Raw genomic sequence first — 26,909 nt, forward strand, 5'->3', positions numbered from 1 at the left:
TAAAATATATTTAAAAAAAAAAAAAAGCAGCAAGAGAAAAACAGTTAATTACCTACAAGGGAGCACCCATACGACTGTCAGCTGATTTCTCAACAGAAACTATGCAGGCCAGACGGGAGTGGCAAGAAATTTTCAATGTGATGAATAGCAAGAACCTACAACCAAGATTACTCTACCCAGCAAAGCTATCATTCAGAATTGAAGGGAAGATAAAGAGCTTCACAAATAAGAAAAAGCTAAAGGAGTTCATCACCACCAAACCAGTATTATATGAAATGCTGAAAGGTATTCTTAAAGAAGAGGAAGAAGAAAAAAGTAAAGAGAAAAATTATGAACAAGAAATACATACCTATCAACAAGTGAACCTAAAAATCAAGTGAATTAAAAACCTGAGGAACAGAATAATCTGGTGAATATAATAGAATCAGGGGCATAGAAAGGGAGTGGACTGATAATTCTCAGGGGGAAAGGGGTATGGGGGAGTTCAGGAAGAGACTGGACAAAAATCATACACCTATGGATGAGGACAGTGGGGGGGGGAGGTAAGGGCAGAAGGTGGGGTGGGAACTGGGTGGAGGGGAGCTATGGGGGGAAAAAGGAGAAATAATTGTAATCTGAATAAAGATTAATTAAAAAAATATATATAAAAAAATAAAATTGGTACTTATGTTAAACTGTCTTCTCAGAATTTAAAAATTACTCTAATACTTTGAACAAGCATGAACTACTCATATTTTTGTAACCTATCTGTGGCTCTCAACTTTTTATAACTTCACTATAGGACAGAGATCTAACACATAATGGAGCTTCACTTCATTAAGTTGAGAAAATCTGAACAAATGAGAGCAAATAATGTTTAGATTTACTAGTAATCTAATGTCCTCTTTATATCTCTGGTTCTAGCTGTTATGATGGTGAAATGTAATCCTTTCTATTATTAATAAATTAACATTATTTTTATCTGAAAAAGATATTCAGTCACCTGGGAATATTCAGTTATTTTCACACAGAGGGTATGTTTGAGAATTTTGCTTCAGTTTATCGTTGAGGCAATACTGACTACTTAATAAACATTCCCAGGATAGAATTATGTTTGTATATGTAAGAGCATCAGTGTGACATGCCGAGTTCCCTGGTAACTGTAAGTATTGTGCACTGTACTCTAAATATTTATTTCACATGAATCTCTGTCAGAACAAAATGGGGATAACATTTTACCAATAGGTCACACATCATGTCAAATAACCCTTGAGGGTGATAATTTAAACAGTACTATTTCCCTTTAGCTAATAATTTTCTAATGGTGTTCAGGCAGTAAGCTATAGCCTTCACAGCTTACTACCATTCTTCTTCTTCTCAATGATCCTCCCTTATTATCTAAAAGTTCTTCTATCCCCCTCTTTTTTAAAAAAATCTTTATATATCTCCCTTTTCCCTCATTGCCCTCTCCCACCCACCCCCAAACTCTTTCCTCTACATAATTATTTATGAGGAGAGCCAACAATGACTTAAGTCTACTTTATAACTTAGATGTCTCATAAGACAAATGGTGACATTTTGGTCTGCAATGGAAAGATCAGTAGAGCAATCGAGGACACAGGAAAAAGGTAAAGAATGACAAAAACAGGAGACTATCAAGTTGGGCCTGTTGCTGTTAGACAAACTTCAAAGGCCTACTCTTGCACGATTTTCATGCTTCAGGCCTCCAGTTTATTCATAAAGAACCAAAATATCTTTCTATCTTTTATATATTTTTAATTGATTTGAGGGAGAGAAAGAGAAAGAGGGAGAGAGCAACATTGATTTATTGATCCACTTATTTATGCATGAATTGGTTGATTCTTGTATGTGCCCTGATTGGCCCTAACTGGTCAGGCTCAGTGGATAGAGCGTTGGCCTGCGGACTGAAGGGTCCCAGGTTCGATTCCAGTCAAGGGCATGTACCTTGGTTGTAGACACATCTCCAGTAGGAGGTGTGCAGGAGGCAGCTGATCCATGTTTCTCTCTCATCGATGTTTCTAACTCTTTATCCCTCTCCCTTCCTCTCTGCAAAAAAAAAAAGAGAATCAATAAAATATATCTTAAAAAAAAAAAAAAAGAAGTGGCATTCACCACTTCAGCACAGAAGTGGTGACTGATAAAGGACATATCTGTAACATGAGAAAAATGAGACACATTTTCTCAGGTAACTTGAGAAAAATCAGCTTCATTACATTAATCTATCATCCTATCTAATAAAAGAGTAATATGCAAATTAACCATCACTCCGCTACACTCACAAGCCACGCCCACAAGCCACGCCCACAAACCAGTCAGGAACAAATATGCAAATAAACCCAACCAAGATGGCTACAGCCACAGAGAGCAGGAGTGAGGCTTGGGTTTCCCCGGCAATGGAGGAAGCCAAGCTTTCCACCTGCCCTTGCGGGCCTAGGCCTCCACTCAAGGCTACAAAGTTTCAATGATAGAAGATACATATCCAAACAGCAATGGCGGCAGCCATGGAGCTGGAAGGAGCAGGAGACTAGGGTTGCCCCCGGCGATGGAGGAAGCCTAGCTTTCTGCACACCCTGGCCGGCCCAGGCCTCACTTAAGGCTACAAAGTTTCAATTATAAAAGATACATGAATCCCAATAGAAATGGCTGCTGCCATGGAGCAAGCAGAAGGCTTGGCTACGCTCCAGGCTTCAACGTTTCAATTGTAGAAGATAAATAAACCCCAGATACCAGGGCCTCCACTTGGGTTGCCGGGGGGCTGTGGCCGGCCTGCAAACCACCACAGGCCCCTCGCCCAGGCCGCCCCACGCCCCAAGGGAACCCCCACCCTGATCCGGGACACCCTTCAGGGCAAACCAGCTGGCCCCCACCCATGCACCAGGCCTCTATCCTATCTAATAAAAGAGTAATATGCAGATTGACCATCACTCCAACACACAAGATGGCTGCCCCCATGTGGTCAAAGATCCTGCCCCCATGTGGACACAAGATGGCCACCACAAGATGGCCAGCAGGGGAGGGCAGTTGGGAGGGACCAGGCCTGCAAGGGAGGGCAGTTGTGGGCGATCAAGCCTGCAGGGGAGGGCAGTTAGGGGTGACCAAGCGGGCAGAGGAGGGAAGTTGGGGGCAACCAGGCCTGCAGGGAAAGGCAGTTGGGAGGGACCCAGGCCTGCAGGGGAGAGCAGTTGGGGGGGACAAGGCCTGTAGGGGAGGGCAGTTAGGGGTGACCAGACCTGCAGGGGAGGGCAGTTAGGTGTGACCAGGCCTGCAGGGGAGGGCAGTTAGGGGAAAACAGGTTGGCAGGGGAGCAGTTAGGCATCAATCAGGCTGGCAGGGGAGTGGTTAGGGGGTGATCAGGCTGGTAGGCAGAAGCGGTTAGGGGCAATCAGGAAGGCAGGCAGGCAAGCAGTTGGGAGCCAGCAGTCCTGGGTTGTGAGAGGGATGTCCGACTGCCCATTTAGGCCTGATCCTACCGGGATTGGGCCTAAACGAGCAGTCGGACATCCCTTGAGGGGTCCCAGATTGGAGAGGGTGCAGGCTGGGCTGAGGGACACCCCACCCCCGTGCACAAATTTCATGCACCGGGCCTCGTGTGTGTGTGTGTGTGTGTGTGTGTGTGTGTGTGTGTGTATGTGTGTATACACACACACACACACACACACACACACACACATATATCATACCTAATAATAGACAAACATGTAAATTGACCATACCTCTGCTATGCCCACAGCCAATCAGACTGAGCAAGCAAATTAACCCAACAAAGATGGTGGTTAATTTGCATATGTAGGCACCCAGCAGCCTGGGTCCTGGAAACTTTCTCGGCACCCAGGTCACTCCAAGGTAGGCCCCGTGTGGGTCCTGAGCAACCTGGGAAGGGCCTGAGCTAGGGGGCTCCTGGGCAGGGGCAGAGCCGGCGATTGGAGCTGGGGGTTCCCTGCCCAGGCCCCAAGCTTCGGCCAGAGGTGGAGCCAGCGATTGGAGGGAGCTGGGAGGCCCCTGCCCAGGCCCCGAGGCTTTAGGCCTTGGCAGGGGCAGAGCCGGTGATCAGAGGCGATCGGTATGATCTACAGAGAAAACACCTTTTCTGACCGCTCATTGGCTAAGCTCCCTGTGCGCTACCATTGGTAACATTCTTAGTAACTTGAGTATAAGAATCCAAAAAGGTGATCTAGGATTTTTCCACCACACTCCTGGATAAAAAAACAAAGGTCCGCTGCTGGAGGGCTAAGAAATGTCATATCCTGCCCTAGCCAGTTTGGCTCAGTGGATAATGCCTAGGCCTGCCAACCGCAGGGTCCGGGTTCAATTCTAATCAAGGGCATCTACCTAGGTTGCAGGCTCCTCCCTGGCTGGGGCCCAGGTCAGGGCTCATGCAGGAGGCAACCAATCAAAGTGTTCCTCTCACTTTGATGTTTCTCTCTGTCTTTCCCTTTCTCTTCCACATTCTCTAAAAATCAATGGAAACATATCCTCAGGTGACGATAAAAAAAAAAAAAAAAAAAAGTCATATCCTATGAAAGACACATCTTGAAAATGCCTAAAGAAAGTTGTCATTTTTTCATGGTGAAGGGACTGGAGTCCGTGTTGATGAAAACACCTTGGTGGCTGCGGTGACTGGCAGTGGCTGCAGCAGCGGGGTGATGGGGCTGGTGCCTTCCCCAGATCAGCCCGGTCGCCTCCCACAAAGGGAGGCCAGACTGCGGCTTAGGCCCACGGGGAGCAGGCGTAAGCTGTCAGTAGGACATCCCGAGGGCTCCCAGTATGTGAGAGGGGGCAGGCTGGGCTGAGGGAGTGCCCCCTGCCCCGTGCACGAATTTCGTGCACCGGGCCCCTAGTATATATATAAAACTAAATGTGAACCCTATGCAAGACACAGGGTCCTAACAAAATCCTTATTTTATAAAACATATATATATATATATATATATATATATATATATATATATATATATATATATATTTTTTTTTTTTTTAATATATTTTATTGATATTTTACAGAGAGGAAGGGAGAGGGATAGAGAGTTAGAAACATCGATGAGAGAGAAACATCGATCAGCTGCCTCCTGCACACCCCCTACTGGAGATGTACCCGCAACCAAGGTATGTGCCCTTGACCAGAATCGAACCTGGGACCCCTCAGTCCGCAGGCCGACACTCTATCCACTGAGCCAAACTGGTTTCGGCTAAAATATATATTTTTATTGGTTTCAGAGAGGGAGAAACATCAATGATGAGAGAGAATCATTGACTGGCTGCCTCCTGCCTGCCCCACAAAGGGGATCAAGCCCACAACCCCAGCATGTGCCCCAACCACTAGGCATCAAATCGTGACCTCCTGCTTCATAGGTTGCTGCTCAGCCACTAAGTCATGCCAGCCAGGCAAAAATCCTTATTTTTATAACACATACTGTTTTTAACGGCAGCAGTTGCCCTGGCCAGGTGGCTTGACTGGAGCTTCATCCCATATACCAACAGATGGTGGGTTCTATTCCAGGTCAGGGCACATACTTTAGGTGGCAGGTTTGATCCCTGGTTGGGGCAGGTATGGGAGATAACCCAAATCAATGTTTCTCTCTCATATCAATGTTTCTCTCTCCCTCTCTCTAAAATAAAAACATACCATTTTTTGATAAAGTGCTACTTAAAATACAGAATAAATTATGAAAGACAGTTCATAATTTGTTTTGTAAGGGAAAAAACACAAAAGAAAATTTATATTTGATGTCTAAATTTATAAATTCCACGAACTATTATTATTTTGTTGAGAGGATAAGGACTCACACTAGGATGGAAAGGTACTATATATATAAGAAAGCACATTTCATTTCAGTTATTCTTTTTTTTTTTTATAAGTTAATGGTAAAAAAGAATGAGATTTTATGTAGTTTATCTTTGAAAATATCTTCACATAGGTACTGTAAAAATATGGAATGCTTCACGAATTTGCGTGTCATCCTTGCGCAGGGGCCATGCTAATCTTCTCTGTATCGTTCCAATTTTAGTATATGTGCTGCCGAAGCAAGCACTCATTTCAGTTATTCTCGAACTCCATCAATAAGTTGTGCCCCTGAGAGAAATGAGTATGATCTATCTAGATTAAAATAATGCCGTTTTTGCCCTGGCCAGGTGGCTCAATTGGTTAGAGCATTGTTCCTGATACCCCTAGGTTGCAGGTTCAATCCCCAGTTAGGGCACATACAAGAATCAACCAATGAATGCATAAATAAGTGGAACAACAAATCAATGTGTGTGTTTTCTAAATTTTTTAATAAAAAGAAATTTTTTTTAAATGCCATTTTCTTCAAATACCTAAAACTGTAATAAAGCCCCAAAAGATTATAGCAGAAGAGTTGGACCATGGAAATGGACCTTGACTGGAATCAAACCCAGGACCTTTCTGTCCACAGGCTGACACTCTATCCACTGTGCCAAATTGGCTAGAGCTTTCAGTGGCACTTTTTAACTTTAGTCCTGATGATCTAGTGCTTGTAGTAATCATACATCAAATATCCTTGCTCTTGCCTCTCCTTTCAAGCCATTCAATAGGTTGCTACCAGAATATTTCTGAAAATTTTGCTTGTGTTCCTCTTTAGTTGGAAACATTGAATAATCTCCACTCTTTACAAAATTAAGTGTAAGCTTCTTATACTGCGATCAAGACCTTCTAAAATCTGGTCTTGATTTGTCCTTTTAAGGTTTATATCCTACAACTTTTCTAAATAAAACCTCTGAACTCAGTAAACAGGTTTATTTATTGTCTTCTCCTCAATACATATGCCTCCCTGACCCCTGCACTTTTGTTCATACCATTCCCTATAGTTAAATGTGTTGTTGTTTTTAAATTTCTTTACCTGCTCAAATTTAGTATTCTTTAGAAGTCTGGTCCAATCTCTTTTCTCATAAAGTATTCCATGATTATTCTAGGGTGAGGTAATGCTTCTCTCTTCCGTAAACAGTTACGCTACTTCCTCTATACCATTTACTTTATATCAGATATGCCTTAGGATATCCATTCTATCATCTTCAACCAGTCAAGTAGTTACTGAGTCCCATGCACTGATTTAGGCAATAGCAATATAGCAGGTATGGGATATAAATCTGAGGGTATTGGTAAAGGAATGACTTTTTAAAAATATATTTTTATTGATTTCAGAGATGAAGGGCGGGAGAGATAGAAACACCAATGAAGGGAGAGAATCATTGATCGGCTGCCTCCTGTACACCCCACACTGGAATTAAGCCTGAAACCTGGGCATGTGCTCTGACTGGGAATCAAAACTGTAACCTGGTTCCTGGATCGACGCTCAACCAACTGACCTGCACTGGCCGGGTGGTAAAGGAATGACTTTAATGTTGAATCATAAAATCTAGATAGTGAAAAGGGGAGATAAAGCCACGGGAGGCCTGGTGGGTGGTAAGAAAGTATTGAAGTCAATGATCTGAAAGTTTCTATGATGTGGAAGAATTTTGCAGTAGGAATCTATTTTTTAAGTAGCACATGGGATTCTTGAGAACAGAGAAAGTGCCTTAATATCCATCCCAACAGATGCTTGAAAACAGTGGAAATAACATCTTGCTGGTTTGATTAGTTAGAGGCCAAACAGCTCACCTGGCATGTTACAGCCAATGTATGACAGATCTGGGTCTTCCCAGTTCGGAATTCTCCAAACATCTCTGTGATGGATCCAGTTTCAATTCCTCCTAACAGAGCAATAAGAAACACCTCTTAGCACAATACAAATGTTTATAAACAATAATCATAGAAATGTTCTTGGAGCTCATCAGAAAGATATTTATAGGATGATACAGAGGGGCAGAGGGGAGGGTTAACACTTAAATTTAAGTGTGATTCCTAAACTCAGGATATTTTTCACTCTATAAAAAGATAACTTGAATGCTTAAATATTTGAGGAAACAATAAGAATCAAATCTAACTTAGGACAGCAATGCTTTCAAAAGTTCAAAAACTGCCCTGGCCGGTGTTGCTCAGTGGATAGAGCGTCGGCCTGTGGACTGAAGGGCCCCGGGTTTGATTCCGGTCAAGGGCATGTACCTTGGTTGCGGGCACATCCCCAGTAGGGAGTGTACAGGAAGCAGCTGATCGATGTTTCTCTCTCATGGATGTTTCTAACTCTCTATGCCTCTCCCTTCCTCTCTGTAAACAATCAATAAAATATATTAAAAAAAAAAAAAAAAAAGTTCAGCCAAAACCGGTTTGGCTCAGTGGATAGAGCGTCAGCCTGCGGACTGAAAGGTCCCAGGTTCGATTCCGGTCAAGGGCATGTAACTTGGTTGCGGGCACATCCCCAGTGGGAGGTGTGCAGGAGGCAGCTGGTCGATGTTTCTCTCTCATCGATGTTTCTGACTATCTATCCCTCTTCCTTCCTCTCTGTAAAAAATCAATAAAATATATTAAAAAAAAAAAAAAAAGTTCAAAAACTAGTTTTCTGCCCTGGCTGGGTAGCTCAGTTGGTTAGAGCATCATCCCAATACACCAAGGTTGCGGGTTAGATCCCTGGTCAGGGCACATACAAGAATCAAGCAATTAATGCATAAGTAAGTGGAACAACAAAAAGAAAAAAGAGAAAAAATTTAAAAAAATCAAAAGTGGAACAACAAATCGATGTTGTTCTTTCTCCCTTCCTCACTCTCTAAAATTTAAAAATAAATAAAAGCATAAACAAAACTACAGCTTTCCATAAGCTGAAGATTTAGTGTAAACTATAGTGCAGTATTCAAACATGGAGTGATTTTTAAAAAAATATATATTTTTATTGATTTCAGAGAAGAAGGGAGAGGGAGAGAGTGATAGAAACATCAATGATGACAGAATCATTGATTGGCTGCCTTCTGCATATCCATTACTGGGGAATTGAGCCCGCAACCTGGGCATGTGCTCTTGACTGGAATCAAACCCAGGACCCTTCAGTCCACAGGCCAATGCTCTATCCACTGAGCAAAACCAGCCAGGACCAAACATGGAGTGTTTTAATCAGCCATCAGATTCTCAAATTTGTGTGTTAAAGTAGAAGATTAAAATGATTTCTTTAGGCAGAGGGAACTTATTCTCTGAATGCAATATTAAATGGAAATTATTTAATTGGCAGATCACTTTAGCATTTTACAAAGTCAGGTCCCACCCTGCAGCAGTCTTACTTCATCTATGTGGATACTTTTCTTATCTCTTAATCATATCTAACACATAAATCCTACCCATATACTTTAGTTTTGTTCTATGACCTGGATGCTTTGCTAACTGCAGTTCACAAAATAGGACAAGGAATTACTACACCTTGAAGTAGTTTGTCGAGTTCTTTAGAGCCAGTAGTAATTTGTATGATCTCTGATCGCCTTTGGTGGAACTCAGTTGCAGTGGTAAAACCCATTGGAACTAATTTAGCTGCCTCAGTCTGGGAAAAATAAGAAATGTCAAATCAACAAAAAAAGCTTACCAAAACAAGAACCAGGCATAAAATAGGAAGAGACAACATCTAACAAATTCCCATTATGATTTCTCTTTAAGAAGTCATCAAAATACTAGTAGTTCTAGGATTATTTTCTCTCTGGCAACTAAAGGATAAGCTAATTTAGAGACTCCATGAAGATTAATGTTTAAATTGCCAATTCAAGCAATACATTCATGTACTTAAAAAAACTATTATAGACCCACACAAATGTGCTTCAGCTGATTTATGACAAATGTGACAATACAGTACAAAGTCCAAAACAGATTTAAACCTTCATTTCCTGTACCATCAACCACAGATTATACAACTTTCTATCTACTTTGTTAAATGAGGACATTTGTCCTTTGATCTCTTCTCCTTCCATGTCTACTTCTCCACCTCTGTCAGCTATTCCTTTTCTTTCACCTTTTACTTTTTTGCGACCCATTTTATATCCTATTTTGTAGTTACTTATACATCTTCAATAATCAGTCTATCAGTTGATTCCAAAATTTAAAAATAAATGCATTCACAAACATGTGGGAATAAAATATCACAATCCTAAATAACCAATGAATCCAAGAAATCTCAAGGGAAAATACTCTGAGATGACTAAAAATAAAGACACAAACATCAAATCTTATGGGATACAGCAAAAGCAGTGTGTAAAGGGAAATCTGTGGCTATATTAGAAAAACTTTTTTTTTTTTTTTTTTTTAAAGAATCCTCACCTGAGGATATTTTTTTCATTTCTTTTTAGAGAGAGTCGAAGGGAGGAAGGAAAGGGGGAGAAAGAGAAACATTGATGTGACAGAGACACATCAAATGATTTCCTTGATTGCCTCCTGCATGCGCCAGGACCAGCACCAGGGATCTAACCTGCAAACCCAGGTGCTTGCCCTTGACCCAGAACTGAGCCTGAGACCCTTTGGTGCATGGGCAAACGCTCTAACCACCGAACACACTGGCCAGGGCTAGGAGAATCTTAAATAACCTAAATGTCCATCTTAAGATACTGGAAAAAGAAGAAACTAAACAAGCAGAAAGAAGGAAGTAAGATTAGAGCACAAATTAGTAAGATAGAGGACAGAAATATAATAGGAAAAAAAATCAACTAAACCAAACCTTGATTCTTTGAAAAGATCATTAAAATTAATAAACCTTACCCAGCCGGCACGGCTCAGTGGTTGAGCATCGACCTATGAACAGGGAGGTCACGGTTCATTCATGGCCAGGGCACATGCCTGGGTTGCGGTTTGGGGCTCAGTACCCAGTAGGGGCCGTGTAGGAGGCAGCCGATCAATGATTCTCTCTCACCATTGATGTTTCTATCTCTCTCTTCCTCTCTGAATCAATAAAATATATTTTAAAAAATTAATAAACCTTCAGCCAGACCCCTCCCCACCAAAAAGACTAAAATCAGGAATGAAAGAGGGGACCAACCTTACAAAAATAAAACTATGCCAACAAATAAGACAACTTAGATGAAAAAGGCAAATTTCTAGAAAGATTCAAACTTATTAAAGTAGAAAAAAAATCCAAATCAAGGCACTGAAAGATCAGTTGAACTTGAGTCTAAATTCAGTAAAATAAATTGAGTCTGCACTACAAAGATTAAAAAAAAAAGTCTGAATAGATCAATAGCAAGAGATTAAACTTATAATTTAAAAACTTTCTCAAAACTTCTTTATACATTCTTTTCTTTTTCTTTTTCTTTTTTTTAATATATATTTTATTGATATTTTACAGAGAGGAAGGGAGAGGGATAGAGAGCTAGAAACATCGATGAGAGAGAAACATCGATCAGCTGCCTCCTGCACACCTCCCACCGGGAATGTGCCCGCAACCAAGGTACGTGCCCTTGACCGGAATCGAACCTGGGACCCTTCCGTCCGCAGTCCGACGCTCTATCCACTGAGCCAAACCGGTTTTGGCTTTATACATTCTTTTCAAAAAAAAATTTTAATTGATTTTGAGAGAGAGAGGAAGGGAGAGGGAAAGAGAGAAAGAAGGAGGGAGGGAGGGAGGGAAACATTGATACAAGAGTGAAATATTGGCTGCCTCCTCCCATACCCTCTATGAGCCCACAACCTGGGCATGTGCCCTGATGGGGAATTGAACTCTTCGGTGCACAGGATGATGCCCAACCAACTGAGTCACACAGGACTCTTTTTGTGAAAAACTGACTTTTAGAGAAGAAGGGAGGGAAGAAAAAGGGGAGGGAGAGGGGGGAGAGGGAGGGATGGAAGGAGAGTGTGAGCGAGCATGCAAGCACACACGCAAATCGATTTGTTGTTCCGCTTATTTATGCATCCATTGGTTGATTTTTGTATGTGCCCTGGTCAGGGATTAAACCCCCAACCTTGGGATATGGAGACAATGCTCTAACTAGCCTGGTGCAAACTACGGCCCGCGGGCCGGATCCGGCTGTTCTATCCGGTTCTCTTGCTCTCCCCTCTGCTCCTTTACTTTGAATTTATATTAGTTCACACAAACACTCCATCCATGCTTTTGTTCCGGCCCTCCGGTCCAGTTTAAGAACCCATTGTGGCCCTCGAGTCAAAAAGTTTGCCCACCCCTGCTCTAAACCAACTGAGCTACCCAGACAGAGCTCTTAAAACTTCACTTAAAAATTCATTACAATGTTTAGTTTTGTACACATAATTCATTGCAGAACCAAAAAGTGTGAAATACAATTTTTTTGTTACATTATGTCTCTCAAAAGTTTCTACTGTCAAATTCAAATGAATTCTTTTTTATACTACAACAATTTCAAAATCATGCTCCATTTTACCCTGCTTTTATATCTGAGCCACATCTTTCTCTAGTATTCTCTAACTTTATCATTTCTCAAATTTTCCAACCGCTCAATCTCACTATGTATTCCACTGAATCCCTTTTCCCTGCTCCGAGATCTTCTTTCCTTCTCCAACTGCACTTTCTGGTCTCTAGGCTAGCTCCTATCCTGGGACTTCCTTCACTGAGTACTTGAGTTGGAGCCACTCTAAACTAGATCCCATGTTTTTCCATCTTCAATCTGGTAAAGTATATCCTCAAGTAACTTCCTAAGAAAAAGTGGAGAGAAAAATGTTCTGAATTCTTACATTTCTGAAATTGTTTTAATCTGCACTAATATTTGATTAATAATGTTACTACAGATAGAAAGCTAGGCTAAGATTAGTTTCCCTCAGAGCTTTAAAGGCATTGCTCTACCTGCTTCTATCACCCAGATTTCTGACAATGTACTTTCTGATGACTGTTCCTTTAGAGGTCACTTTTTTCTCTCTGAAATCTTTCAGAACCTTCTCTTTATGAATGGTACTAGAGGCCCGGTGCACGAAATTCGTGCATGGGTGGGGGTGTCCCTCAGCCCAGCCTGCACCCTCTCTAATCTGGGACCCCTCGAGGGATGTCCGGCTGCCCGTTTAGGCCCAATCCTACCAGTCCCTCTCACGATCCAGGACTGCTGGCTCTCAATCGCTCGCCTGCCTGCCTTCCTGATTGATGCCTAACTGCTCCCCTGCCAGCCTGATTGCCCCTAACTGCCCTCCCCTGCAGGCTTGGTCATCCCTAACTGCCCTCCCCTGCAGGCCTGGTCCCCCCCAACTGTCTCCCCTGCAGATCTGGTACCCCCCAACTGCCCTCCCCTGTTGACTGATCTGTCTAGGTGTTCGTTTTTGATAGTCTATGGGATATTACTATGTAAGACTTCTGCTTCTCTTTAACTCTGTCAATTTCTCTTGTATTATTTCTCTGAGAATTTCTTCCCTTTTTCCTGTAACTTCTACTAATCTTCAGGATGAATGGAGATTTAGTAGATTTAGAAAATAAAAATATCAAAGAAAGGGGGGAAGAAGCTTATACACCAATATTGAAATCTAGTTAATGTATACTAAAATATTTAGGGGGAAATGTATTAATATCTGCAACTTTCTTTGAAAAGCATTAAAAAAATCCAAGATAGGGATCTAACTGCTGGATAGAGAGATAAACAAGTGACAAAGCAAGCATATTAAAACTAGTGGCCCGGTGCACGAATTCGTGCACACTGAAAGGACATTAATTAGGAGAAATATTTTCATATCGCTATTCGCCCTTTCTCTATAATAGAAGTGTCAACCAAATTCACGATTGACAATGACAGATGGAAACACATGGGTGTGATTGGTGCCAGAGAGAGCTTTATATGTATTGTGCATATGTGAGTCAAGTTAGCCTTTTGTATATATAGAATAAACTTGCTTAATTAGACCTGCTTTGTGATTTAGCTAAACTTTTCCCAGCCCAGTGAAGCACGCCAACTTCTCTTTCAAGTAATTGTGAGCAACACAGCAGTAAATATAAACACAAAGCAGATTATTATTGTAGATCACGCAGGGAGAACAAAGGGTAAAATATTTAACTGCAGCAGTGTTTGACTATATTCTGTGCAGTGAGAAAACCTGAAGTTATTTTAAAGTTCCACCATTTCTTACTTCTTTTCAGTTGGGTCAAGTTTCTAAGCTTTCTAAATCTCTGTTTTCCAGCTAATAAAAAGAAAATAAGATTCCACTGAGTCTCCTATCTACCTGCTCCAGGACTTCTGTGAGGATCAAATGAGATGAGGCACAGGAAAACACTTCACAGACATTTGGTTAAAGTGTAAATGTTTCCACCGGGGTACAAAGCAAGTCATGACCCTGGGGTGCAGAAATTCCAAGACGGCTAGTCACTAGGGAGAGGAAGCTGGGCATTGCTACAGTGACATCATTACCCGGCACCCACAGTGACTGTTTCCGGCCTGGCCATGGGGTCTCAGCAGCCACGGCTGTGATTTGATGGGCTGTCGCTCCACGGTGGTGGCAGGCCCTGCGTCCCACTTGGGAGAAGCCGAGTGTTGCTTTGTCGGCCAGGTCCACGTTGCCAGTTTCTCTGTAAATGGCAAGTGTGAACCAGGGCAGCTCCTTCATTGAGTGTCTGCCCCTTGATGGTCAGTGCACATCATAGCAACCGGTCAGATAGTGGGAAGGACACTTAGCATATTAGCCTTTATATGTATAGACTAGAGGCCCAGTACACAAAATTCATGCACGGCAGGGGGAGAGGTCCCTCAGCCTGGCCTGCACCCTCTCCAATTCGGAACCCCTCAGGGGATGTCCAATTGCTGGTTTAGGCCCCTGTGGGATGGGGCCTAAACCGACAGTCAGACATCCCTCTCGCAATCCGGGACTGCTGGCCCCTAACCACTTGACTGCCTACCGGCTTGATTGCTGTCTAAGCTGATGGCCCCCAACTGCCCTCCCCTGCTGGCCTGATTGCCCCTAACCACCTCTGCCTTGGCCCCCACCACTGTGGCTTTGTCCGGAAGGAAGTCGGACGGTAGGAAGATGTCCAGTCTCCCAGTCTAATTAGCATATTACCCTTTTATTAGTATAGATGTTAATGTTATAGCCCAGGTGGTGGGTATATGACTGTCCACTATATAATTAATTCTTTCAGCTTTGCAATAAGTTAAAAATTTTTAATAATAAAATGTTGAGAAAACTCAGGAGATGCTTTACCTTCTTTTCATTTTAACCCCTACATTTTCTTGTCTATGAGCTCTTAAAGGAACAGAATATTAAACCAAAGTGAAATTTGAAGTAAAAACCATCCAATTGCCTAATATGGCAGAACTTTACTTCTATTCTTACACTTAACATATAAGTTAGCTTTTATCTGTGCTAGGTAGAAGTCTTTAGATGTTTTCGATAACCAAGAACCATCGAACCCTCGGACACAAGACATAAAATGTCAAGTAAAAGGAAAATATTTTTTAAAATATCTATGCTGAATCTGTCAGTGCTATGGTGGTGTACCAAGCAAGAAAGAATAGCTCAACAAAAGCCAATGACAATTTCTTTTTACTACCCTTCCCTCAACCCCCTTCCCTCTGGTAACCACCATTCTGTTGTCTGTGTCTATGAGTTTCAGTTTTATACCCCACATGAATGAAATCATATGGTTCGTAGCTTTTTCTGGTTGACTTATTTTTGCTAAGCATAATATTCTCAAGGTCACAGATCATGTATCATATAAATGTACACTTGAAACCCATATAATATTATTAACTAGAGGCCCAGTGCATGGATTTGTGGGTGTTGGCTGAAACCAGCTCTCCAACATCCCCCAAGGGGTCTGGGATTGCAAGAGGGCGGTTCTTGGGTGACACACCCAAGAACCTCAGCTGCCAAGTCACCGCAGCTCAGCAGCTCCTGCATTGAGCGTCTGCCCCCTGGTGGTCAGTGCACATCATAGCTACTGGTTGTAGCATCTGGTCCCTGGTGCTCATTGCTCGTCATAGCTATAGTTGGACAGTCGAACGGTTGCTTAGGCTTTTTATATACAGACTAGAGGCCGGTGCACAAAATTCATGCATAGGAGTGAGAGGTCCCTCAGCTGGGCCTGCACCCTCTCCAATCCAGGACCCCTCGGGGGATGTCCAACTGCCTCTCACAATCCAGGACTGCTGGTTCCTAGCCACTTGCCTGCCTGCCTGCCTGCCTGCCTGCCTGATCGCCCCTATCTGCTCCCATACCAGCCTGATTGCCCTAACTGCTCCCCTGCTGGCCTGATTGCCCCTAACTGCCTCTGCCTCGCCCCACACCCAGGACCCAGGATTCCCTCCTCCAGCCAGTCGCAGGCACCTGGGACCTGGGCTTCCCTCCCTCTGGCTGGCCGCAGGCACCCAGGACCCAAGCTGGCTTCGCCCAGGCCGGCCACAGGTGCCCGGGACTGCAGGGCGGGTGGCTTGTCCCTCTCCTGGGCCGCAGGCGCAGCTGCTGGCGCCTGGGACCATGGGGCGGGCAGGTTGTCCTTCTCTCAGGCCACAGCCCCAGCTCCTGGTGCCCTGACCGTGGGGCATGTGGCTTGTCCCTCTCCCAGGCCGGGTAATGATGTCACATAGCTGCTGGCGCCTGGGACCGCATGGCAGGTGGCTTGTGCCTTTCCCCAGCCACAGCCTGGCTGGTCCCCATTCCTCTCCTACGAGCTCATTTGTGTCTGGCTGGTCCCCATTCCTCTCTCCCCAGTGTTGAGTATCTGACCCGTTAAGGCGTGAGGTGTGACAACCATTTGCATATTAGGTCTTTATTATATAGGATGTCACACCAATAAATTTAATAATAAAAATGAATAAATAATTCTGGATAGTTTCCTTTCTCCACTGTGACAATGGATATTCTTTTTTTTTAAAATATATTTTATTGATTTTTTACAGAGAGGAAGGGAGAGGGACAGAGAGCTAAAAACATTGATGAGAGAGAAACATCGATCAGCTGCCTCCTGCAACACCCCCCACTGGGGATGTGCCTGCAACCAAGGTACATGCCCTTGACCGGAATCGAACCTGGGACCCTTGAGTCCGCAGGCCAACGCTCTATCCACTGAGCCACACCGGCGAGGGCGACAATGGATATCCTTGCTGAAAATCTCAATTCCAAAGATTTGGGGGGAATTGAAGGGAATAGCCACAGTACTGAAAAAAATCTTTAGCTTTTTTAAAGTAAACAGTATAATCTTTAGTCACCAGAAATTCAGAATATAAAATGTCTGAGATCAAAAGGACAGAAATATTAAAAGACTTATCTATTATCATTTTGCACATCTCATTTCACTTATTATGAGTTTGTATGTTTACACCAAAACATTGATTTGATTTCTAAAAGTACTGTCTGACAAGGCATAAATAAAGATCCTGCCAGGATTTGTCCAGTCACAAAAACTGATGTTCAAAAAGAAACAATAGGGACACCTACTGGCTCATTCAATATCACAATCTTTCAATAAGGTATTAGGGACTCAGAACTCATATTTCTAATTAAGTCACCACTTCAAACATTTATTTATTTGAATAACCCAATAAATGACAGCATGTTTCCTCTCAAATTAAGAATTCCTTATGATTTTTGAGCACTGACTAAATTACTATTACAGAGTACTAAATAAATGGAGTAACAGCCCTGCCAATGCTTAAAAATTCAAAGCTCTTCGTATAATAACCAATAAAACAATTACTGTGTTCTATATATATTTTATGTGTAAGATTTTAAATAAGTATACATAAATCTCAGATACTGTCCATTTGAGTAAGTCACATAGCAGAACTACATGTATTGAAGCTACTCCATAACAAAGGATACATTCTTTTGGAAGATTCTCTAGTTTTTCAAGATACTTTTCAGAGAAAACTTGTGTAAAACTATGTTTTATGTGGATTACCAGAAGCAAAACAGGTAATACTGGCTCTACCTATCTTTCTCATTGCTGTTATGAAGACCAAGGGATAATATGTATGAAAGAGATGAGATTTCAAAGTTAAAGTGCTTTATAAGGGATTAAGTTACTACCTCATTTCAATTAAGCCAGTAAAATCACTTTTATGTCATTTATTAAGACATAAAAAAACTAAGCGAATGATTTGAAATCACACCCTCTTGTCTTATTAAAGAATCTTCCTATGATTAGCTAACAGATTATATACACTGAGAACCTAATTAATATTCAAGCAATTCAAACAGCTTCTCTATTTGAAAGTAAAACATGTTTATTATAGAAAACATGTTGTCTGTGTCTATAAGTTTCAGAAAATTGAGGCAAAAATAAAAATTGCTTACGTTCTTACCATCAGAAGTTAACATTAATATTTTAGTGTATTTATCCCTAGTGTATGTGCTATACATTTATAAATACACATTTTAAAAACCAAAAATCAAGCATGTATATATGCATGCACACATACATACACACCACACGTTAACATTTCTTGTATCAGGAACATTATCCTGTCAATGAATATTCTTTGAAACTGTTTTAAATGGCTGCATTCTAAAGAATATTTCTAAGGCATGAGATCAAATATCTAGAAAGATAAGGTAAATACCACTCACTCACTGTTAGTAGTCAACTTGGCAGTATTTATGTCATTACCCATGATACTGCAATTCCTTAGAGAAAATCCCAATTTGTAAAAGAAGGCACATACAGAGATAACTGGTAATGCAGTCCTGGAAAGGGGAACAAGATGACACACCAAGGGATGGAAGTAGGAAGACCACCACCTTTCACTGTATACCCTTTTGTATTCCTCCCTTTAATGCCTCCCTAGGGCACGGAAGCAGTACTTACCAGAATTTTATCAGCTTTGGCTTCACTAATCCCCTTAATATTTATTAGCTCCTTTTTTGGTGCATAGGCAACAGCCTCCACAGTATGAAATCCAGCTTCTTCCAATTTCTTCACATCATTGGCATTTATGCCACATTGCTGTGAGTGAAGAAAACCAGGGATTAATTTAAACTTCAGTTTTCTCATCTGAAAATCTGGATAATTTGTCCTACCTACTCACAGAGTTGTTTAGAATACAAAAGCTTTAAAAAGAGTGCCCTAAATATAAGGTATTTAATTACCAAAACCAGGAGTTTTAAACTAGAACTATCCCACATACATTAAGTGGATTAAACTAGTAACTTCCAACTACTGGAAATAAACCTGTAACTCTCAACCTTTTATAACTGGGACTTTAAATGAACTTTGAGACCCTAGGTCAGGGGTGGGCAAACTTTTTGACTCGAGGGCCACAATGGGTTCTTAAACTGTACCGGAACAAAAGCATGGATGAAGTGTTTGTGTGAACTAATATAAATTCAAAGTAAAGGAGCGGAGGGGAGAGCAAGAGAACCCTCCGCTCTTTCGGCTCCGCAGGCCGGATAGAACAGCCGAACGGGTCGGATCCGGCCCGTGGGCCGTAGTTTGCCCACGGCTGCCCTAGGTTCTAAAAGGCCACTTTAAGCCAGTATTTCCCAATGTTTTTTACATCAAGCACACATAAAAAATGATATTTTTTACACTAAACTGGGGTTAGTAGATGAGGCTGCCCCAGAGCTGAGGGGAGCACTATCTTAGCATATCAATAATCTTTTCATAGTAAAAACAATTTTTTTGTAATACAATGACTAGAAAGCTCTGCTCTAACCATTGACACTGAGAATGGGGAAATATGCTTTTGGTCACAGACTTGTATATCACTTCTTTCTCCCTATATACAAAGACAGCTTTGATTTTATTAGCCACCGAAAGCATGACTTCTGGGAGAGTATGAGTTAGTGGAGGTATGTGACTGTATTAGGGAATCAGGGAGGATCTGGGAGATGAATGATACTTGCCCATAGAAACCATGTCTGCTATTAGTATTTAGGCAATAAGCCATACACATGTGTGCGTGTACCATCACAAACCTATTTGTAACTTCTGGAGTCTTGAAGCTTAGCTGGGGATGGAAAGAACATGCACAAAGAGACAGAAAAATGAAGGCTTTCTCTAATTTTCCTTCTACTTCAGCCTATGTACCTGCATTCACACTGGGGCCTTCGTACAATGAGCAGAAACAGTGCAAGGCCCTGGCTCTAGTGCTTGATGTTCTTGTGCAGATTCCTGAATTAGAGCCGGGCTCTTATACCTTAACTAGAGGCCCAGTGCACGAATTCGTGCACCAGCGGGGTCCCTCGGTCTGGCCTGTGGGATTGTGCTAAAACTGGCTCTCCGACATCCCCTGAGGGGCACCGGATTGCAAGAGTGCACAGGCCAGGCCAAGGGACCCCACCAGTGCACCATCAGGGCTGGGGAGGAACGCAGGAAGCTGCCCAGCCGGGAGGGACTATGGAGGGCTCCAGGATGCGTCCAGCCCATCTTACTCAGTACCAATTGGCCAGACACCAGCAGCAAGCTAACCTACCAGAGTGTCTGCCCCTGGTGATCAGTGCACGTCATAGCAAGAGGCTGAGCGGCCTTAGCATATCATTAGCATATTACCCTTTGATTGGTTGACCGGCTGACCAGACTTAGCAATATTAGGCTTTTATTATATAGGCCTTCTCCTTGACCATGACAGCTGTCTTGCTAGTAACTTTAGCACATATCTGGGTCTTTCCTCTCTGCACCACCAGTCAGGCCACTATAATTCCCTGGACAGTTGTTTAATACAACTATTGTTTAATACTTAGTAAAAACAGCAGACTCTACCATGGGACACTAGGGCTTCTTCATTTCTGACAATCCAGCTCTGGGAAAGAAAAGTGACAAAGTAGGAGGAGAATTCTTGACAAAAGAGATCTGCTCTGACATGTTTTGCAACTATCTTAAGCCTTTCCACAGGATCCTTGACAACCCTTATGAAAACTAATTTGGGTCTTGATCATAGGTAGTAAAGCAATCTATGTATATAAAAGCCTAAGTGACTGTTATGACCTAACGACCAGAATGACCGGTCGCTACAATGCACACTGACCACCAGGGGGAAGACGCTCAACGCAGGAGCTGCCCCCTGGTAGTTAGTGCACTCCCACAGCCAACCTCCCCCAGCCAGCCAACCTCCTGTGGTACCTCCCCCTGGCTGGCAGGCCCTGGCTGGGACAGGGCACTGGGGGTGGGTGGTGGCAGATGTGACCCCTTTCCCAAGGGGACCAAGGGCTGGCTCCCTCCTCGGGACTGGTGGCCAACCTCCTGTGCCCCGTCTCTCCCCCGCTGCCAGCAGGCCCCAATCGACCTGCTACCCGCCTGCCGCACAGCTGCAAGGGAAGGAGGGGGGGAGAGGGGGAACCATATGGTGGCCTAGGGACCCCACCCGTGCACAAATTTCATGCACCAGGCCTCTAATGGTTTATATAAAGGCTGTGATTTTTCCCAATAGGTAGAAGAATCTAGACCAGCTTTAAAATTCCCAAATTAGCAACTAAGCACATTACCTCTAATCGTGAAATAGGTTGTGGGCCAAAGCTTTCTTCTTCCACTGAAGTATCTGCATTTGCTTCAAGCTGCATCTGCATAGCCATTACTCAGTGTTCAATGCTGAAAAATACAGATGGCCATCAAGGAGAACACTAGAAAAAGTACAGAGCTGCAAACTTACGTTTGCAAAAAATCTCTTAAGAATTACCTCCTAGGCTTTTGCTGTAATCACTGACCTATCTATATCAAGAAAAAGAACAAATCTTTCACCAGCTTTCCCTTCCACCTAGCTAGTTCTATCAGGAAAACTTTAGGAAGAGCCAGGACTATTCTGTTTCTTAAAAATGCAAAGCTTAACTAGATCAACTACATCCCCATTCTCCTCCTTCATATTCCCTGAGTGGAGGGCCAAGCCTTTTTTGTTTGTATATACCCCATGATACATTATAAATGTTAGGTGTTTGGTAAATATTTGGTAAATGAATGCAGACTTTCCAAGACTCTACTTCAAACATGTCAAACTCACGGCCCACAACGAATATTTTTGCGGCCCAGCCAATATAACCGTATGTAAGAAACATTTTAATAAAAATTTTGTAACTTAATTTTTACAATATCCTGTTATGCATAATTATTAATAACGAACTACAACATTCGCTAATGACTGATTACTATAATCATGTTGCATTTATTTCCCTTACACGCCTTACTTGTAGGCGCACCATTTCTCTCCACTAATACTAGCAGCCATGTCATTAGTCTTGGACTGACTTGTTTGGTGTGCGCAACAGGAAATATTTCGCTTTCGGAGAACAAGAAAAATAGGTTTATTTGTGTTACGCTTATTAATTTGTGCAGTTATTCAGTGTCTGGTATGTTAATGTTCAAGAAAAAAATGTTAATTTTTATTAAAATGTTCTATTATTTTATGTTAACTATTACTCATTTACGTCAGCCCTTTGAATTCAGCATTTCTCTATCGAAATAAACCTACGTTTGTATGAAAATTGAAGCTTTTTTGCGGCCCACGTGAACTTAAACCTTGTTTATTTGGCCCATGTTAGCCTTTGAGTTTAACATGCTTGCTGTACTTAAAATGGAAAAAAAAAAAAAAGATTTTTATTTTTTATTATTATTTTTTTAAATATATTTTATTGATTTTTTACAGAGAGGAAGGGAGAGGGATAGAGAGTTAGAAACATCGATGAGAGAGAGATATCGATCAGCTGCCTCCTGCACAGCCCCCACTGGGGATGTGCCCGCAACCAAGGTACATGCCCTTGACCGGAATCGAACCCGGGACCCTTCAGTCCGCAGGCCGACGCTCTATCCACTGAGCCAAACTGGTTAGGGCAAGATTTTTTTTTTTTAAATTAAAGGTTAAATTGCTTCAGTTCCATTGTTCCCTTCTAGCAAGAAGGAGTTGGAGGTGGTGAGATAGGAGTGAAATAAATGTACAGAATGACTGCCCATAGTCTCCATTCCTGATAAACAGTGGACTGATATGAGAAAAGTACTTTCCATCTTAGGCAAGGATCATAGCTTGTAGTTACACATTATGCTTCTAACAGAAGTGTATGAAATTTAAGTTCAACATTTTAATCAATTCCATACTTCAGGGAATGTGCAATGAATAAATAACATGCAAGTACCCTGCTCAGTCTGAAATCTTCCATTTAAGTGTAAGGGCTATACCTAAAGTGTGATTATTATGATAGAGTTAAGACTGCTCAGGTTGAAAAGAAGAACTGAGAACAAAAAGTTTTTTTAATTATCTTCAAGAGATTTTATTAGTAAAAGAGAACAAGTCTTTATGACCATAAGAATAAATGGCCTTAAATCAAACCAAAACAATCAGGATAATTTAACAATCAGGATAAATCTAATTCAAAAGAAAACAAATATGAAATTTCCATTCTTAGAGACTTGACAGATGACCATTTGTTCTTGATTGGTTCAAGTACAGGCCTCTTAGGTGGCAGTTTTAGCATAATTCAAATATCAAAATCACCTGAATGCAATTTAAATATCTTCCTTAATAATTTATGAAAAAGATGGCACTGCAAGTAACGAGGAAAGGATGGTCTTTTCAATAAATAGTGCTGAGTTAACTGGATAGCCTTATAGAGTAAGAAAAACAACAGGAAAAAATCTGTTTCCAATTTAGAGATTATAGATCTAAATGTAAGAGGTAAAACAAAGCTTTTAGAGTATTGGTGAAAATCTTCTTGACTTTGGGATAGAGAAGACTTCTTGAATGGTATATATAAAGCAATAAGCTAAAAGGAAAAGGTTGAAAAACTGGACTATATTCAAACTTAAAACCCATTAAAAGAGACCATTAAGAGAATGAAAAGTAAAACTATAGCGAAGGGAAGAAATATTTACCACATGTACAACTAAGGGTTGATAACTAAATTATATAGTAAAAAACTCCTCCAAATCATCACGAAAGGCAATTCAAAAGAAAAATAGGCAAGAAATTTGAACAAGCACTTCACACTAAAATATATCAAAATGGCCAATAAATATATAAACATATGTTCAACCTCATTAATAGTCAGAATAATTAAAATGAGATATTACTATCTACCCACCAGAATAGCTAAAATTAAAAATATTGACAATGTCGTGTTGGCAAGCATGTGGAACAACTAAACACTTATATACTGCTGTACTGGTTCTAGTAGAAAATGGTAAAACTTTGGAAAACACATTTAAATGTGAAAGCTGAAATAGACAAATGCTATGACTCAGGAATTTCACTACTTTATTATATTATTAACCTACTGAAAAGCATACACGTGTACACCAAGAGGTATACAGGAATGCTCTCAGCAGCCTTTCTCATACAAGTTAAAAAATAGAAACAATCCAAATGTCCACCATGAGTACAATAAGGAATATCATAGAGCAACAATAAAGAACTACTGCTAGTCCTAACGGGTTTGGCTCAGTGGATAGAGCGTCTGCCTACGGAATGAAAGGTCCCAGGTTGGATTCCGGTCAAGGGCATGTACCTTGGTTGCGGGCACGTCTCCAGTGAGGGGTGTGCAGGAGGCAGCTGATTGATGTTTTTCTCTCATAGATGTTTCTAACACTCTATCCCACTCCCTCCCTCTCTGTAAAAAATCAATAAAATATATTTTTTAAGAAAAGAACTGCTATATGCAAAGACATGCATGAACCTAAAGACAAAATATTGAGCAAAGTCAGACATAAAAATATATAGTATTAAAGAAGCATTTGAGATCTTGCTTCCCAGCATATGTCATCAGTTTGTACTCATAAATTAATACACACACACACACACACACATTTGCTTATATAAAATTCAGAAACAGGCAAAATTAGTCTGTGTCTTAGAAATTAATAGTGGTTGCCTTTGGAGAGAAGAGGGGAAAGTATTAGACGAGGGGGCACAGGGAGACTTCCGAGGTGCGGACAGCATTCTATTTTTTGACCTGAGTGGTGATTATAGTGATTATACAAGTACAGAGGGAGAGAGAGAGGGAGGGAGGGAGGGAGGGAAATATTGATTTGTTGTTCCACTTGCTTCTCGTATGCGCCCAGACCAGGATCAACCCCATAACCTGGGTGTATCCGGATGACGCACAGGACTATCCGGCCAAGGCTACACTTCACTTTACAAGTTTAAAAAAACAACAGCTCACTACAGATCATTCCCTAGGCATCACGTGAACGGTCTTCCGATTAGAAATGAAAGTATCTTTTTGGCAACTGGAGTAAGCAAAACATGGTGTAATGGAAAGAGAACTGCCCAGAAATCCGGAAACATAAAACAGCTGTGATTTTAAGTCTATGGATCTCGGCTTCCTCGCCCACGCCCACAAAACGGGCGCTGGAAATGGAGGCCTCAAAAATGTTCCTCCCGCCCCAACCGGTTTGGCTCAGTGGATAGAGCGTCGGCCTGCGGATTGAAGGGACCCAGGTTGGATTCCGGTCAAGGGCATGAACCTTGGTTGCGGGCACATCCCCGGTAGGGCGTGTGCAGGAGGCAGCTGATTGATGTTTCTCTCTCATCAATGTTTCTAACTCTCTCTCTCTCCCTTCCTCTCTGTCAATAAAATACTCTCTGTCAATAAAATATATTAAAAAAAAAAAAAAAAGGCTCCTCCCAGCTCTACAGACCGGTCCGCCATAACAAGCTCCGAGAGTTTGTTGGGCCCGGGCATGTCCCGCCTCACTTTCGGCGGAGAGCCCCAGAAGCCGGGTCGGGAGCCCGGGCCCGGGTCCCAGCCTGGCTATCGCCGGGAAGAACCTGGCGCTGGAAAGGGCGCCTGTCCACACCTGACACACTCACCTGGGCTGCAGCGCTCCGACCTCCCTCCGCTGGCCCGGCACGCGCCCGCCCCGGACTCCAGACGCCCTCGCTGGCGCCTCACTTCTCTCCTCCTTTGCTCCGACCTTCTGCACACAACTCAAACGAGTTTCAGCTCTCAACTACGCGCCTCGGGGGACGCCTCTGCTCCCCTCAGGCCTCAGTCCCCAGTCACAGTGCGCGCTCGGCCCAGGCAGTTTCGTAAATCCCGCCAAACCCACCGGACAGGGTTACGCCCGCGTCAACGTAACGTCTCCCCGCCCTCCTCGGGTCCGCCTTCTAGCCAGTCCCGCCACTGCTCGCGAGCTCGTGATAAGGCCAAGGAATTTGACCTTGCATGATATTATGTATTGCCCTCTTTTATCCCTTAAAACTAACTCAAAATTTGGGAGTTGCCGCCTTCTCGTTATCAGATTGAGGACTACAACTCTCAAGAGGAATGGGGTCAGCTAGAGACTACATCTCCCAGTATGCACCGCCCGCAGACTGGGCGGAAGCGTGTCCTCAGCCTCTCCCGGAAATAGCCTGGCCCTGAGAGCTACCCATGATTAACTTCTTAAGTATTTAAACGTGAGCTGGTGGTGCTTTAGGTAGTATCTCTGGGCCTCTCTGACTCAAATTTCGGGAGCCAGGCGTTTTCCAGGTCTCTGGAGGTGGTGGAGCTGAGGAAGGCAGAGTAGGTGGAGAAACCTGGAAATCGACGCGGGGAGGGGATAAAAAAAAAAAAAAAGGCAACTATGCTGAAGATTTGCAGGACTGCAGAGGAAGGAAGGGAGGGAGGGAGGCATTGATTTTGAAGGTAAACCTTAGGGTTTACTGGAAAGTTTAATCTGTTATTACGATTTTAAAGTGTTAATAGGGGTTCCCCGGCAAAGGAGAAGCGCTGGAAGACAAGCAAATAAGAGCATTATGGACGTAGAAATTTCACGTGGTCGAGGAACAGTATTGTCTGATGAAGGGAACATGTCGTAAGAGGTTCTGAGACTGGAGAGTTACATTTTATTTAGTTCAGGCTAAGAAGAGGCTTAAGACCATGTATGATCTTCAGTCTTTTTAGGTAATGGGGAAATCACTGAAAGTATTTTAAGCAGACGAGTCATATTGTTAGATCTGTTTCCCCACCACCACTACATTTATGAAGTGGTTTAAAGTTCATAAAGTTTTCACTTAATCCTCACACCATTATCTTGTGGCATTGCAGGATAAATTTCAGGAGAGAGAGTCAAGAGAGCAAAAGCTGTTAGGAAGCTCTTGGAGTATTTCAGGCAAGAGATGAAGGCTTGCGTTAGAGCAATGACAACAGATTCAGGAAGCATTCTGAAGTACAGCCAACCTAACTTAGTAATTATAGATAGTACCTGGGGATAATAATGAGC

General features: G+C 42.3%; 1 protein-coding gene across 1 annotated transcript in view; it reads right to left on the minus strand.

The window, feature by feature from the left end:
• Positions 1–25,761, minus strand: part of RAD51 (RAD51 recombinase) — a 38,201-nt gene extending 12,440 nt beyond the window's left edge. The window contains exons 1-5 of the mRNA XM_080675738.1: positions 25,516–25,761; positions 21,209–21,311; positions 18,594–18,731; positions 9,296–9,413; positions 7,613–7,704 (exon numbers count right to left, since the gene is read on the minus strand). Coding sequence (XP_080531864.1) covers positions 7,613–7,704; positions 9,296–9,413; positions 18,594–18,731; positions 21,209–21,295 — 435 coding nt within the window. The 5' untranslated portion in view covers positions 21,296–21,311; positions 25,516–25,761. The remainder of the gene's footprint in view (positions 1–7,612; positions 7,705–9,295; positions 9,414–18,593; positions 18,732–21,208; positions 21,312–25,515) is intronic.
• Between the last annotated feature and the right edge of the window lie 1,148 nt (positions 25,762–26,909).

The sequence above is a fragment of the Plecotus auritus genome (genome assembly GCF_963455305.1).
Source record: "Plecotus auritus genome assembly, chromosome: 1".
Taxonomy (NCBI): domain Eukaryota; kingdom Metazoa; phylum Chordata; class Mammalia; order Chiroptera; family Vespertilionidae; genus Plecotus; species Plecotus auritus.